Source organism: Trichosurus vulpecula, chromosome 2, assembly GCF_011100635.1.
Source record: "Trichosurus vulpecula isolate mTriVul1 chromosome 2, mTriVul1.pri, whole genome shotgun sequence".
Taxonomy (NCBI): Eukaryota; Metazoa; Chordata; class Mammalia; order Diprotodontia; family Phalangeridae; genus Trichosurus; species Trichosurus vulpecula.
Window position 1 is genome coordinate 117,191,536 of NC_050574.1, and position 15,345 is coordinate 117,206,880.

Here is a 15,345-nt window from a genome sequence, read left to right on the forward strand (position 1 = left end):
GTATTACAAGAGTATAATTTTATAGAGGGAAAAATGAATATTTAGTGAAGTAGAGTACTTCCAAAATTCCTAATGAAAAGACTAGAGCTGAATAGGAAATTTGACATTCAAATATGATACTTGAGAAAGATATAAAAAGGTAAACATGATTGAGAGGTCATGAGGAATTTAATAAGGTTAAACTGTTTGCATTACCAAGTGGGAAGATGATACATGTAATCCCCAAGAATTTTGTCATCATTAGGGCAATCTGCTTAGACAGAGGGAATAGGTATGAGTACACACAAACTGCCCCCCCCCACACACACACACACAATTGGAAGGCTGTGAAAGGGAGATATACTGGTGAAAGGGATAAGGAAGAGGAAGAATGGAGGAAATTATCTCACATAAAAGGAAGAGTGCAAGGAAGAACTTTTACAGTGGGGGGGAAAATAGGTAAAGTGGGGCGACACTTGAACCCTGCTCTTTCTGAACTAGTTCACAGAGGGTTTTGTGTGTGTGTGTATGTGTGTGTGTGTGTGTGTTATGTGTGTCGATATGCATGTATATAGACATACATATAGATATATGTACACACGTTCATATATATATATCTGTATGAAGTATGTAGACACAATTGTGTATAGACATCCATCTTAACATTGAAGTCTGGGGAAGGAGCTAAGAGAAAAGGGAAAGGTATGATAAGAAGTGGAACAGATTAAGGGAGGCAGTGGTCAGAAATAGAATGGACTTTTAAGGAGGAACAGGATAAAACAGAGGAAAAAAAAGCACAAAGAGAAGAGAATAGGATAGAGAGAAATACATAGTTAGCAATCATAACTGTGAATGTGAATGGAGTTAACTTGCCTATGAAACAGAAGCAGATAGCAGAATGAATTAGAAACCAGAATCCAGTATGTTGTTTACAAGAGACACACTTGAAACAGAGACACATGTAGAGTTAAAATAAGGAGCTGGAGCAAAAGCTGAAGTGAAAAAAAGGCAGGGATAGCAGTCATAATCTCAAAACAAAAGCAAAAGTGAATAATTAAAAGATGTCATGAGGAAAACTACATTTTGCTAAAAAGATATCATAGACAATGAAATGATATCAGTGTTCTTGTCGTTTAGTTGTGTCTGACTCTTCATGATTCTATAGGAGGTTTTCTTGGCAAAGATAATAGAGTGGTTTGTCATTTCCTTTTCCAGCTCATTTTGTAGATGAGGAAACTGAGGTAAACAGGGTTAACTGACTTGCTAGTAAGTGTCTGAGACCAGATTTGAGCATAGTTCTTCTTGACTCCAAGCCCAGCACTCTATCCACTGTGCCACCTGAACATAAATACACCAAACTGCGAAGCATCCAAATTTTTAAAGGAAAAGTTAAATGAATTATAGTAAAACACTACTAACAGGAAACTTTAATTCACCCCCCTCAGAACTAGATAAATCTAACCATAAAGTAAACAGTATATTCAGAAGATAAACAGAATTTTAGAAAAGTTAGATATGCCAGGCCTCTGGAGAAAATTGAATGGGAATAGAATGATTATCTCTTTCAATTAGGTTTATTTTTGCTTTTGCTTTGTCTGAAGTGAGTGCTACCTGCACTGGCCTTTTTACTACCTTTTTCTCAGTTGTACATAGCACTTTCACACATTAGGGCATAAAAACATCACAAATAAATGGAGAAAAGCGGAAATAGTAAATATACCCTTCTTGGACCATAGTGCAATAAAAATTATATTCAATAAAGGGTCTTAGATGCAAAGATTAAAAATTAATTGGAAATGAAATTATCTAATCCTAAAGAATGAGTGGATCAAAGGACAAATCATAGAAACAGTAATTTCATTAAAGATAATGACATGAGATAACATGCAAAAATTTATGAGATTCAACCTAAGCATAAATTTTATATCTGTAAATGTTTAATCAATAAAAGAGAGAAAGTATGGATCAGTGAATTAAGTATGCAACTAAAAAAAAAACCATAGGAAGAAAATTAAAATGGTCCCTTACACACCAAAAATAGGAATCATGAAAATCAGAGATTAATAAAATTGAAAGTTAAAAAAAAGCCACTAAACTAATAAATAAAACTAGAAACTGGTGGTATGAAAAAAAAATCAATAAAATAGATAACCATTGATCAGTTTGATTTTTAAGAAGAAACCAAATCATTAGTATCCAAAATAAAAAATGATTATACCACTGGTGAAGATGAAACTAAAGCGATCATTAGGAGCTGTTTTGCCCAATTATATTCCAAGAAAACTGGCAAATAATAAAAGCAATCTAAGTGAAATGGGTGACTATTTACAAAAATATAAATTGCATATAGCTATATGGAGATGAAATAGAGTACTTAAATAACTCTTATCTTTGAAAAATAAATTGAACAAGCTGAAAATGAGCTAAGAAAAAAACAATGACCCAGGACCAGATGCATTTACTGGTGAATTCTACCAAACATTTTAAGAACAATTAATTCCATTACTACATAAATTATTTGAAAAACTAGTAAAGAAGAATTCTTACCATATTCTATCTTGGAGACGAATATGGTTTTGATATCTAAACAAAGAAGTGCAAAAACAGAAGAATAAGACTATAGACCAGTTTCCCCAATGAATATTGATGCAGAAATTTTAAATAAAATACTAGCAAGGAGACTACAGCAAGATATCACAAAGATCATATACTTAGACCAGGTAAGATTTATGCCAGGAGTGCATTCCTAATCCAGTATTAAGAAAACTGTGAGCTTAATTAGCCATATTAATAACAGAAACAACAAAAACCATATGATTATATCAATAGATACTTCTGACAAGAAATAAGACCCATTCCTATTAAAAAGACAAGGAAACATAAGAATAAATGAAGCTTTTCTTAAAATAATAAGTATTATCTATCTAAACCCAACAGCAAGCATTATCTGTAATGAGTATAAACTAGACACCTTCCCAGTGAGATCAGGAGTAAAGCAGGGACATCCATTATCAGCACTGCTATTCATTATTGTACTAGAAATGCCAGCTATATCAATAAGACAAGAAAAAGAAATTGAAGGAATTAGGGTAGGCTGCAAGGAAACAAAATTATCATTCTTTGCAGATGATATGATGGCATACTTAGAGAACCTGAGAATCAACTAAAAAACTAGTTGAAACAATTAACAACTTCAGCAAAGTTGAAGGATATAAAAGAATTCTACATAATTCATCAGCTTTTCTACATATTGCCCACAAAACCTAGCAGGAAGAGATAGAAAGAGAAATAACTACAGACAATACAAAATATTTGGGAGTCTATCTAACAAGACATAACATAATTACAAAACACTTTTCATGCAAATAAAGACTGATCCAAACAGCTGGAGAAATAGTAATTGCTCTGGGTGCCAGGAAACATTTCCAAAAAAATCCAGCTTTCCCAAAGTATAATAGGCTATCGCAGTTGAAGGTGGCAGGTTCCTTCACAGGAAGTCATGAAGCTGAGAACAAGTAACCACTTGATGTGTATGTTGTGGTATGGATTCCCTTTGAGTATGGATAACAGCTGAGGCCCCTTCCAAACCTGAAATTCTATGTGGTTCTCTATGTGTAATATATTCAAATTTTAATTTCCACTTCACTTTCCAGACTCCCTATCTTTTAAAAAATGTATAAACACTTTGGAAAGATACTGGTTTGAATTAAAAAGGAAAAAAAAAGAAAGAAAAAATATTAATTGGTCAAGACAAGGCCAAGACAATATTATAAAAATGACAATAATACCTAAATTAATTTACTTTTTTGGGTGCCATACCAATCAAGCTACTGAAGAATTATTTTATAGAGCAAATAAAAAAAAAATAATTCATCTCAAGGAACAAAAGGTGAAGAATATCAAGAGAATCTTTTTTATAAGTGAAAGAAGATGGCCTCAGTAGCAGATCTCAAATTATACTACAAAGCAGTAATCATCAAAACAGTCTAGTACTGGATAGGAAATAGAGTGGTTGATCATTCAAATAGATTAGGTCACAGTGTACAGAAGTAAATGACCACAGTAATCCAGTGTTTAATAGACCCACGCTTTTAGAGCAAGAACTCACCATAAAAGAAAAATGCTGGGAAAACTGGAAAGCTGTCTGGCAGAAACTAGGTATAGACCAGCATCTCACACCATATACCAAAATAAGGTTAAAACAAGTACATGATTTAGACATAAAGAGTGATATAAACGATTTAGGGGAGCATGGAAAAAATTACCTGTCCTATCTATGGATAAGAGAAGAATTTATAATTAAACAAGAGATAGAGAGGATCATAGGAAGTACAGATAATTTTTTATGACATTATATTAAAAAGGTTTTACACAAAGAAAAACAGTGTAAGAAAAACTAGAAGGAAAGCAGGAAACTAGGGGGGAAATGTTTTCAGCAAGTTTCTCTGATAAAGTCTTCATCTCTCAAATATATAAGGAACTGAGCCAAATTTATAAAAATAAAAACAGTTTCCCAAATGATAAAGGGTCAAAGGATATGAACAAAGATATTGGCAAAGATACTAGAGTGGTTTGCCATTTCCTTCTCCAGCTCATTTTATAGATGAGGAAACTGAGGTCAAAGAATATGAACAGGCAGTTTTCAGAAGAAAAAATTAAAACTATCAATAATCACATAGGAAAATGCTCTATATCACTATTGATGAGAAAAATTAAAGCAACTCTGAGTTACCCATCAGATTGGCTAACATTACAGAAAACTGAAAGGACATGTGCCAGAGGACATATGGAAAAATAGGGGATCTAATGTACAGTTGGTGGAGTTGTGCACTAGTCCAGCCATTCCAGAGAGCTGTTTGAAGCCCAGAGGACTATAAAACTATGCACACTCTTTGGCCCAGCAATACCACTACTAGATCTGGATCCCAAGGAGATCAAAGAAAAAGGAAAAAGATATATGTGTGTGTGTTGTGTGTGTGTGCGTGTGTGTGTATGTACGTGTACTACACACACACACACACACACACACACACACAAAATACAACAGCTCTTTTTGTGGTGGCAAAGATTTAGAAATTGTATGGATGCCCATCAGTTGGGAAATGGCTAAACAAGTTGTAGTATATGGTTGTGATAGAATATTGTTGTGCTATAAGAACTGATGAGCAGGATGGTTTCAGAAAACCCTGGCAGAATTTATATGAACTTATGCAAAGTGAAGTGAGCAAACCCTGGAGATCATTGTACAATTTCACAGAGTGAAAATTTTTAAAAGAATTTTTTTAAAAGAAAATCATCAATTTTTTTAAAAGTGCCTTTCATAGGTACAGCCTGGGAAGAGCTCGGCTCGCATATAGTTCTTATGGAAAAGAGCTAGGGTTCAGTGTACTGAAAGTTTATTATGAGTCAAAAGTGTGACAGTCAAAAACACACTATTCAAGATTTCATTAATGAAGACAATGTTCTAAATGAGAGAGGTATTGATTCCACAGTACTCTACCTTAATTTTGCCACATTTGGAGTACTTTTTTCCATTCTCAGTGCTGCATATTTCAAAGAGCACATCCAGAAGAGGACTAGAAGAATGCTGAGACGTTCTACACAGGAATGGGTTGGAGTTCATGCTATACAGAGATTGATTGAAGGAACTGAGGCTATTTAAAAAGAATAATTTAGTAGGACATGATAGCATTCTTTTATTTGAAAGCTTCCATATGGAAGGAGTTCAGACTTACTCTGTTTCATCTCTCTGGGCAGAACTAGGAGCTGTTTGTTGAAGTAGTAGAGAAAGCAGATTTAGGTTTGAATTAAGGATAAACTCTTATTAACACTTAGAATGGTCCTAAAGGGAAACGGGTCACTTCCAAAGGTTTTAGGCCATGAGGGCACTTGAGGCCTTCAAGCAGAGAAGCTATGTTGGAGAAGGGATTTTTGGACAGGCATGAATTAGACTTAGATGACATCTGAAATTCCTTTTATTTTTTTGATCCTGTGCAAATGAGCTTTTCATCTATTATCAAAACCTTGTGTTCCAGGTGGACTGAGTAACCTTTTTAAAAGATAGAATTTTATAGTATCTTTTGTTTTTACATAGCCTCAATTTCCCCATATCCCCACTGCATCTCACACCAGTATATCAGTGTTACCCTCCTGTTCATTAAGTTCCAGCAGTTTCCTGTTACCTCTAGGATCAAATATAAAGTCCTCTTTTGGACCTTGAAAGCTCTTTATAACCTGGCCCCTTATTATCTTTGTAATCTCCTTATACTTCCTTCCATCCTCTAAGATGTAGCTACATTGGCCTCCTAGGTATATATGGGGTGCTCTGTTGGGAGGGCTTGCTGAGTCCTGTTCGGGGCTACTCATCCATCTTTGGTGTCTGCCTTTCACCCAAGTCTCACCTGTAGCTCCAAGAAGCTATAGCTGCACAGTAGCCCTTGGTAAAACCATTTTGGCAGATGGGCTAAACCAGGTTGAGGGCCTCAAAGCCAACAGTGAGTTAGGAAGATGTCTACCCAAGTGAGCAAATACTAGGGGGATGAATGGATGAGAACAGTTTGTTTCAAGGGCCACAGAGACAGCTGAAGTAGGTGCTGTGGAGTGCTTAGAGCTTGGTCAAACATCAAAGACACCAAGGTCATCCACTACAAAAATCCTGACTTTTGTCTTGTCACTGGACTTCCGATGACTGGAAGAGAGAATGAGGCTGATGACTTTCTGCAACTCTGCCTCACTTAAATCCAGTTGATGTGCAAATCAAGACATTACCCCACCATATCACTGGTCCTCTTCAAAAAGAAAGACCAATAACAACATTGGCCTCCTTAGTATTCCTCACACTTGACACTCTCCTGATTTATTGTTTACCTGCCTTTGCCCTGGCTTGTCCCTCATGAGTGAAATGCTCAACTTTACTTACTTCTGCCTCATAGCTTCTTTAGATTCCTTTAAAACACTCCGTGCAAAGCTCACTTTCTTCAGGAGGCCCCACCACCCTTCCCCCATCTACTCTTTCTATGTCTTGTGTTATATATTATGTTCTGTATTGTATTTGTATGTTGTCTCTCCCAGTAGAACATAGCTTCTCCAAGTCAGCGATTGCTTCTGTCTTTCTTTGTGTCCTCAGTACTTAGTAGTAGTGAGCTGTTAATGTTTTTTGATTGACAGAATGGTTAGACCAGCTCACAGCTCTACCAACAGCATCCTCTCATATCCCCTCCAACAATCTTCATTTTCCTTTTTTTTGTCATCTTTGCTAATATGAAATCTCAATCTATATTTGGAATGACTATTGCTGGTTTGTTAGAAAAGAGTTATTTGTCTTTTATTTATGTGATACCAACCTTTGGCTTTTAACTAGTCTGTTAGGTTAGGAAATAGAAAGAAGAGACATAGACTTAGGGACAGCCCTTTTTTGATAGTCCACACGGTTGAAGTTCTTCCACTATTTCCAAGTATCTGTTATTTCACTGGTTTGAGTACTCTTTCCACCAATACTGATGGCAGCCCCTCTGACACTATAATAGTCTTTTTGAGCCAAAAATATTCATCCCCTGATAGCCAACATTTTATTGATGAACCTCTGCAGTTAGCCAGGATAGTTCTCAGACAAGCAGGCATTCAGTCCAGCACCAGATCAATGCCGTAAGCTTTTCCAGATTATTAAGACCCAATATAGTGTGTGCTTCATTGGAATAGCTTTCAAGAATGCAGGATCACCTTGATTCTATAGTTGAGGGATCAAAGGAGGATTTTAGTGGAGGCCTTATGCAAAATAAGTTCTTAAGACAGTAATCGTGACAGAATCTTAGGGGAACTCTCAGAAGGACTTTGTAGCATGGTGGCAAGATCTGCAGAATTTGAGTCAAGAAGATGTGATTTTAAATCATGATTCCGCCACTTAGTAGATGTATGACCTTAAGCAAGTAACTTGATCATCCCAGGGCCTTGGTTTCTTCATCTAACTTTCTTTGATTTTGTAATAAGATAAACTATTACATGTGGAGACTAGATTCTTCATAGGAACAGGGCAGGTGAAATAATTAATAGTTTTAAGAATTGAATGACCTCCTAAAATATATATTAAGTATCACAGATAGCAAGAAACTTCACCTGTTGAAAAACGAATGGGTCTGTTTTCTTTGATTGCCTCCCTCTTTCAAGAGACCTTAATGATATGATGAAGGAAAGCATGCATTTTTACCTATTGTTTGATAATGTCCCATCTTACCTTTCGTAATGAGATTCAATTTTTATATTTCTCCTGTTCTTTGTCCTAAATTGAATACATGCCATGTGTTAAATCATAAAAGTCTGAAGTTCTTCTCTGTATCTATCCCTTCCTAACACAGTTATGACTCTTCTTTTTCCATTGTTGTATCTTTTTAGTAAAGTTTTGTTTATGATTTGTTTTTACCATGATCATATAAATACAATAGATATATATATATCATACTAATATTTACTAACAATGATACTTTTAAAAACCTCATTATTTGATGCTATTTATATAGTGCTGGTCTTATAATATTTTTAATTTTAGATTCATATAATTACTCCTACAATAATTTTTTCCCTTTGGACCTGTGGCTGTGACAATAGATTCCAAAGCATCTGGTCTTCCTTATTGTTTTGTTTTGTCCAGATTGGTTATTTCATCAGTGTAAAGAACTTCCTGTGTAGAAAGCTCCCCTAGTCATGCAGCTAAACAACTTTTCTGTAACTTTTTAAAATCCTCTGGCATTTATATAGGTTTCAAGGTTTGCAATGTGTTTTACATATGTTAACTGTTGTGATCCTCACAAAAACATTGTAGGGTAAGTGCTATTATCTTCTTCATTTTAAAGATGAGAAATCTAAAGCTGAGAGAGGTTAAGTAACTTGCCCAGGGTTATGCAGCTTGGGGAGTATCTGAAGCAGCATTTGAATTCAGGTTTCCGTTTCCAAGTCTTGTACTCTATCCATTGCCCTAACTAGCCGCCTTTAAAAAACTTTAGTCTTTAGAGAATTGTCTGAGAAAGTGAGAGGCTTAAGTCATTTGACCTTAGTCATACAGCTGATATATGTCAGAAACAGGATTTGCACCCATGTCTTTTTAACAAAAGCAACCTATCCTCCATCCACTATGCCTTACACACTCCATGCCAATGTTGGTCTCATGTATACACAGAGCATTCATGCTTCACAGAATATTATGCTGTGAAATGGAAATGATCCTTATTCACAGAACTAGATGTTTTGTGTTTGTGAAGATCGCAATAATTCCCAGGAAAGTAATGTTGGATCATAAAATCATAGATTTAGAGCTAGAAGAGCCCTCGGAAGCCGTCTTGTACCAGACTATTTTGGAGAGCAAAGTGATCTTTTCAGTGGTGTGAATGGAGTCTCTTCATCAGGAAAAGGGGGTTTTTATGCATTTAGAGAGAACCAACTTCTGATGCATGACATCTCTCCCTTCTGCCTGAGGCATATGTCTTCAGTTTATCCATACACATAAATAAATTGCTTCTGTTCCTGAACAGTTCAGATACATAAGGCCCATTCAGTTTTGAAAAGGGATTTTCTTCATTTCTCTACATAATTCAGGACTTAAAACCTGACCAAACATTCTTAGATCAAGAAAGTTAGAGCTGCATTATCTGAAAGCAGTGTTAAAGACTTGTAGTTGTTGCCAACAAGGTCTTAGTGTTCAGGAAGGTGGGTCAGGTGTCTAATGCTGGTCTTTTTATCTGTTCCTTTTTTTCCCTGACACTGTGCAATCATCCAGAAGTTGCAGTGCCCTTTTTACTTGTTTCCTAAATAAGTGCTCATCATTCTTTGGAGGATGGTGCCACATTTCCTTACCTATAATAACACCTTAGACCATTGGCATCTGTGGTTAGTTAAGCCTTCAAATGGCTGTGTCTGTTTTCCCCAACCTAAATTGCAAGCGCTTTGAGGATCATAGTATTTAATAATAATGCTAACTCATTTTAAGCTCTACAAAGCACTTTATGTACATTTTCACCTTTGATTCCCATGAAGACCCAGGGAAGTTACATGCCACAGGTGTCATCCTTAGTCTACAAAGGAGGAAAACTTAGGCTCTCGAGAGATCACATGACCTACTCATACTCCTACTTCCCTGAAGTTTGGAGTATAGTATCGGGAACTTGGCTTGCAGACCTGAGTCCAGCACTTTTCCACTCAGCACTCTGTCAGGGCTAGCATTTCATTGTACCCCCTCCATTGGATCACATTGGAACACAGAGAAAGCTTGATAAATAGTTGGTTAAGGAACTGATCATTTCCTAAAAGTTTTTTTTTTTTTTTTACAGACTAGGACTGACAGATACCTACCAATGGTAAGAATTGAATGACCTCCTAAAATATATATTAAGTATCACAGATAGCAAGAAACTTCACCTGTTGAAAAACGAATAGGTCTGTTTTCTTTGATTGCCTCCCTCTTTCAAGAGACCTTAATGATATGATGAAGGAAAGCATGCATTGTTACTGAACTTTCAGTGGTTCCTGATTACCTACTTGGAGTACAGGCCTTCTGTAATTTACCACCCCATCTTGCCTGCTTTACTTCATGTTACTCTTTTCCCACACACTCTGCTTCAACCAGTTGAGCTACTTTTTGCCTTTCAAAAATAACACTGTATTTTCCCATCTTCCCTTTGCCTAGAATATCTTTCCTCCCCTTCTTTACTTTTTTAATTCTTTCCCAACTAAGCAGTAACCCAACATCTCTCAAATGTTCTTATGTTGATATCTTACTCCCCTGCTGAATTATAAGCTACATGAGATCAGAGACCCTGTGTGATCTAAACTTTGTATCCTGCCCCCATCCCCAGCACCTCATAGTAGGAACTTAATATATTTTTTGAATTGATGAATACTTTGGAAGTTATTTTTCAGTGATTGTAGATGTCAGGAGTTAATTTTTTCAAATTTGGGTTTGAAGTAATTAACTCTGGACCGCTCATGTACCTCAGAGAAAAATATTTCCTTCTCCCTAGTTCTGACTTTGGTATGACAATTCTTCCCTCTAAATAATGTAAATAAATGCAAACTATTCTTTGTAAATTTACATAATATAATTCTTTCAGAACTTGGTGTATTTTGTCAACAATCTCTTGTATCATTCAGATGTCCCTATGCACAAAAGGGCAGGAACAAATGATGTTGCTACCCTTCATCCAGGGAAGAACAAGGTTCTAGAGATGGGAATAAACTGGGGTTGGGGTAGAATTCTGAATCCCAACTCTTTACCTTAGCCCACTCTGCACCGTAGCCATGGAATTGTAGGACATTAGAAATCATTATATATAGGTCATTAGAGATCATCTAGATTATCCCCTTTAACCTCATTTTACAAATTAGGAAAATGAGACTGAGGAAGGTTTAAGTGTCTTGCCCAAGGTCTCACAGGTAGTCAGTAGCAGACCCCTGTGTGAAGCTAAGCCTCCTGACTTAAAATTCAGTATTGTTTCCAGCATACCACTCCAGCCCCACCTTGCAGTAGTAATCATTCTGTTCATTGTTTTCAGCCATGAGTATTGTTCCCCTTTAAGCAAGCTAGTTTCCTTCATGATATTTATTATCTATAAAGACCTTAACTATTCATAGATAAAGTTCTATATAAGATTATTGGTCAAGTAAGTTTATCATTTTCCTAATCTACCTTGATTATTTAGATGATTTTCCATTCTTAATTGAAATTACAAACCACTAATACTTTCAAGTATTAGCATTTGTTATTTGATTGTTAAGCATCCTCTGACAAGATTTTAGTTTAGTTATTGCTTCACCAAAACAGGAGTAGCCAGTCCAGATGTCTTAAGAATTTGCTCACTTCCCCATTCTTAGGCCTGCCATATGCAAATGAAATTTGTGACTAGTTCCACAAATTTCATAGCATCACTATAATCTGGCTACCCTGGAAAAGAACATGACGACTGACAATCAGATATAAATTCGTAAAATGGCTTTTGTTTTGTCTCAGAAATATATTTTCCATTTGTCAAAGGCAAGGAAAACCAAAATCTCCTTCCTACATCATTCTTTTGAATCAGGATTCAAAAGAATAGGCATTTGTGTACAATGTTTGGCATGGTTTAGCCCCTGGAGAAGGTGACAGTTTGAGTCCTGTAAAGCTAAGGCAAGGTGGGAGCACAGGACAATGAGAGCTGCTCCTACATTCTACCAAGTTCAGATCTTAGATGGCCATCTCACATCTTCTAGCCCACTCTTTATGGGTTGGTGCTTATGTATGCTCTTTGTAATTCATCTCGTTTAATTCACTAAGCCAGAATATATCCTGTCATCCTGGCTTATTGAACTTGAGGTCAATTCAGTCACCACATAGCTCATTGGCCTGGGCTCAACATGAGGAAAGAATTCTTAAATGAACAAATTAGGCTTCGGGGGAGAGGTGGCTGATCTGTTCAAATCTTGTCTTAGTAAATGGGCATCCAGTTTTCATTAGTGTTACCTAGACTAGCTTCTCTCTTCATTTGTGATTCATTGTTACTATTTCAAAAATTATATTCTCCCCACCCAAAAATGTCTTTGCTTAGTCATTTATAGTCGTATAAAATCATAGCATTAAGGGACCTCAGAAGCCTGTACTTGAACAAGAATCTCTTCTATAGTCTTCCTAACAAATATTCACATGTGTTCATCTGCGCACTCCTGCACAATGTAGCCCATCCCACTTTAGTACAACTCTGATTGTGAGGAAGTTTGTCCTTACATTCAACCAAAATCAAGCTTGGGCTTAGTGCTGAATATGAGGACAAAATGCCTTCTTTTTTAATGGTTCATTTTAATTTTGACACAACAAATACTTCACAGTGAATTATATTCCCCCAAGGTAGTTAAGCCAAACCACCTAATAGCATCGCCTAAACTACTACTATGGCACTCTCCATTTTTGTATTATACCATTTGTTAGCAGAAAAGGAAAAGGTATGCTTTAATTGAAATCATTTTTAACCAGTTGTTTTCATTTTATTAGTCACTCCTGTGAGAGTTGCCAGGAAGAAATATGAAGAACAAGACCAGTCCTCACCCGGAAGGAACTAATGACTACTAACTATAGCCTCTAAATGAGCTATAGAACCTTAAGTTTTGCCTGTTAGTGCCAAAAGTTCCATTACTCAATATTTTAACCTATATTTTAAGTCAAAATTTCCTTGTTGTGTTGTATATATTCTGTTCTTAGCCCTACCATACCACAGTGCTTCAGGGACCTGTGATTTCTTTGATTTGGGTACTCCCTTCACAGATGCAAACTGCGACCCTGGTAAACATTAGCAGACAACCTTGAGTTGTGGCCAAAACTGTTTTCCCTTGGTAGCCCCCTCTCATGATGACTCTTTTTGAATGAACATGACTAGGCTGGGCCTTGGACAAATGATCGGTCCATCACCAGGTCATTCAAGTTTGATAGGACTTAGCAAAGCTTGTAACTCCACTGGCATAGCCTTTGAAAGCCCAAGATACTTCTGCTTCATGATAATGCATCAGATTAGGACTTTAGAGGAGTTCTCTTTTAAAAAACCACATTAACTAGTCCTGTTCTATGGTTTGTGTACTAGAGAATATGCTATCTAGTGAGGCTTTCCATTCTCAGGGTTTTCATAAGAAAATAATGTCTCCCCTCTGCACTTAGGCCATTGCCCCACTCATATGTTCAGTAAACCCAATAGGGTAGCTGGGAGCAGACCCCAGGACAAAGCCAGAGCTGCATTTTATACTTGGCGTTCTCCTGTGGAGAAGCTTTCTCTGGTTTCATAGCCAGCAGTTTCACAGACTGCCAGTTTCCGAAAGTGATTCTTTGCTTACATTATGCTTTTGAGCAGAGAATTGTGAGATGGGACTGAGAGGTGATCTTTCCACAGACCTGCAGGATTCATTGCCTTTATAAAATATAATACTTCTGCAGTATATTGGCCTAACACTTTTGCATTCATTTCGGCACTGAACTATGTGACCCTGGAGATGAAAAGAATATTATTACTAGTATTCCCAAGTCTAATGAAGGAATTAATTTAAAAGAAAAGTAATTTGAAAATCTTTGCATCTCCTGCTACAAAATTCTGGTGTGTAAATAGCTTAGAATGGAAAAGGGTGTTGAAATGGCCTGGAATAAAAGCTTGGATGGTGGGCGAAAGGATCTGCTGATATTTGTCTGGGCAACCTCTGTTTCCCCCATCTGTCTATTTGGGGGAAAAAACTCATCTCCCACAATAGTATGAAGAATAACAGATGATTGCAACAAATTTTTCAAAATATGAAGTGTTAAATCGTAACAGCTGATATCATGAAGCATTTATAGATGATAATTCTCTGTTGTTTCAAAAACAGGTATTTGGATCTTCGTCGGTTTGGTTCTGTGCCACATGGAGGCTTTGGAATGGGATTTGAACGGTATCTACAGTGCATCTTGGGAGTTGACAACATCAAAGATGTTATCCCTTTTCCAAGGTTTTCTCATTCATGTCTTTTATAGCAAATTTTAAAATAATATTATATATAAAACTCATGCCTGCAAGAACATGCCAATTTGAATTTTTTAAATACTGGTGAAAATTCTTGTCATAAAATTTGAAATGTGAAGAGAAGAAGAAATTAAGATTTGGAAGGAAGTCTTTGTACATTTACACACAAAAACCCTCCTACAGAATCTTCTTGAACAAGGATGCAAAACAAGCCTCTGTCTCAAACGGAAAAAGAAACAGAAGGAAAAAATACATACCCTCTAGCTGTGAAAGACAGGATGTTAGGATGGGTTTTTTCTTAATCATCAAAGCACTGCCCAAAAGTGACTGGTATATAAGAAAGCCCTGATTGTTTGTTTTGCTTACCATGTAAACCCTGATAGATGCCTACCATTTCTAAGTGCTGTATTAAACATCCATCTTTCTACGAGGCCTTATGTAAACTAGGGTTAAATTGGTTCTTGTGAAATTGTAATTCATAGTTGAAATCACCTTTCTACTAAGTAAAAAAATGAAGTTAAATAATTTATGAACATAATTCTTTCTTTTTTGATTGTAAAAACAGAACATTATAGGAAAACCTGGTAGATGTTACCACTGTAGCTTGACTATGTTAATTCTGGCAACAGTGTATTTCAGAATGCATGGTCGGCTTTTTCTTTTCTAAATAGTTAAAGAAATGTTCATATAATCCTAATAATGCAATAAAATGGATTTTTCATGGATGTTCTGGGCGGGGGCGGGGGGGAGGTGGCAGGGAATGCTAAAAATCTGTGTGTCTGATTCTCTTCAGCTCTACCCAAATTCCCCTCACACCTAAATTGGGAAGAAGGACTCCTTCAAGGCGGTAGCATGCTATCCCCATGGAGATAGA

The 15,345-nt window shown here is 36.4% G+C and overlaps 1 protein-coding gene across 2 annotated transcripts in view; it reads left to right on the plus strand.

Moving 5' to 3' along the window:
• The window catches only part of NARS2 (asparaginyl-tRNA synthetase 2, mitochondrial), a 143,760-nt gene extending 128,756 nt beyond the window's left edge, over nt 1-15,004 (plus strand). Inside the window, exons 13-14 of one of the 2 annotated variants that reach the window (XM_036747509.1) lie at nt 10,296-10,322; nt 14,338-15,004. In XM_036747509.1, the coding sequence (XP_036603404.1) occupies nt 10,296-10,322; nt 14,338-14,482 (172 nt within the window). In that variant the 3' untranslated portion in view covers nt 14,483-15,004. The remainder of the gene's footprint in view (nt 1-10,295; nt 10,323-14,337) is intronic. The other variant, XM_036747510.1, reaches the window with a different exon arrangement.
• Nucleotides 15,005-15,345: the final 341 nt, after the last annotated feature.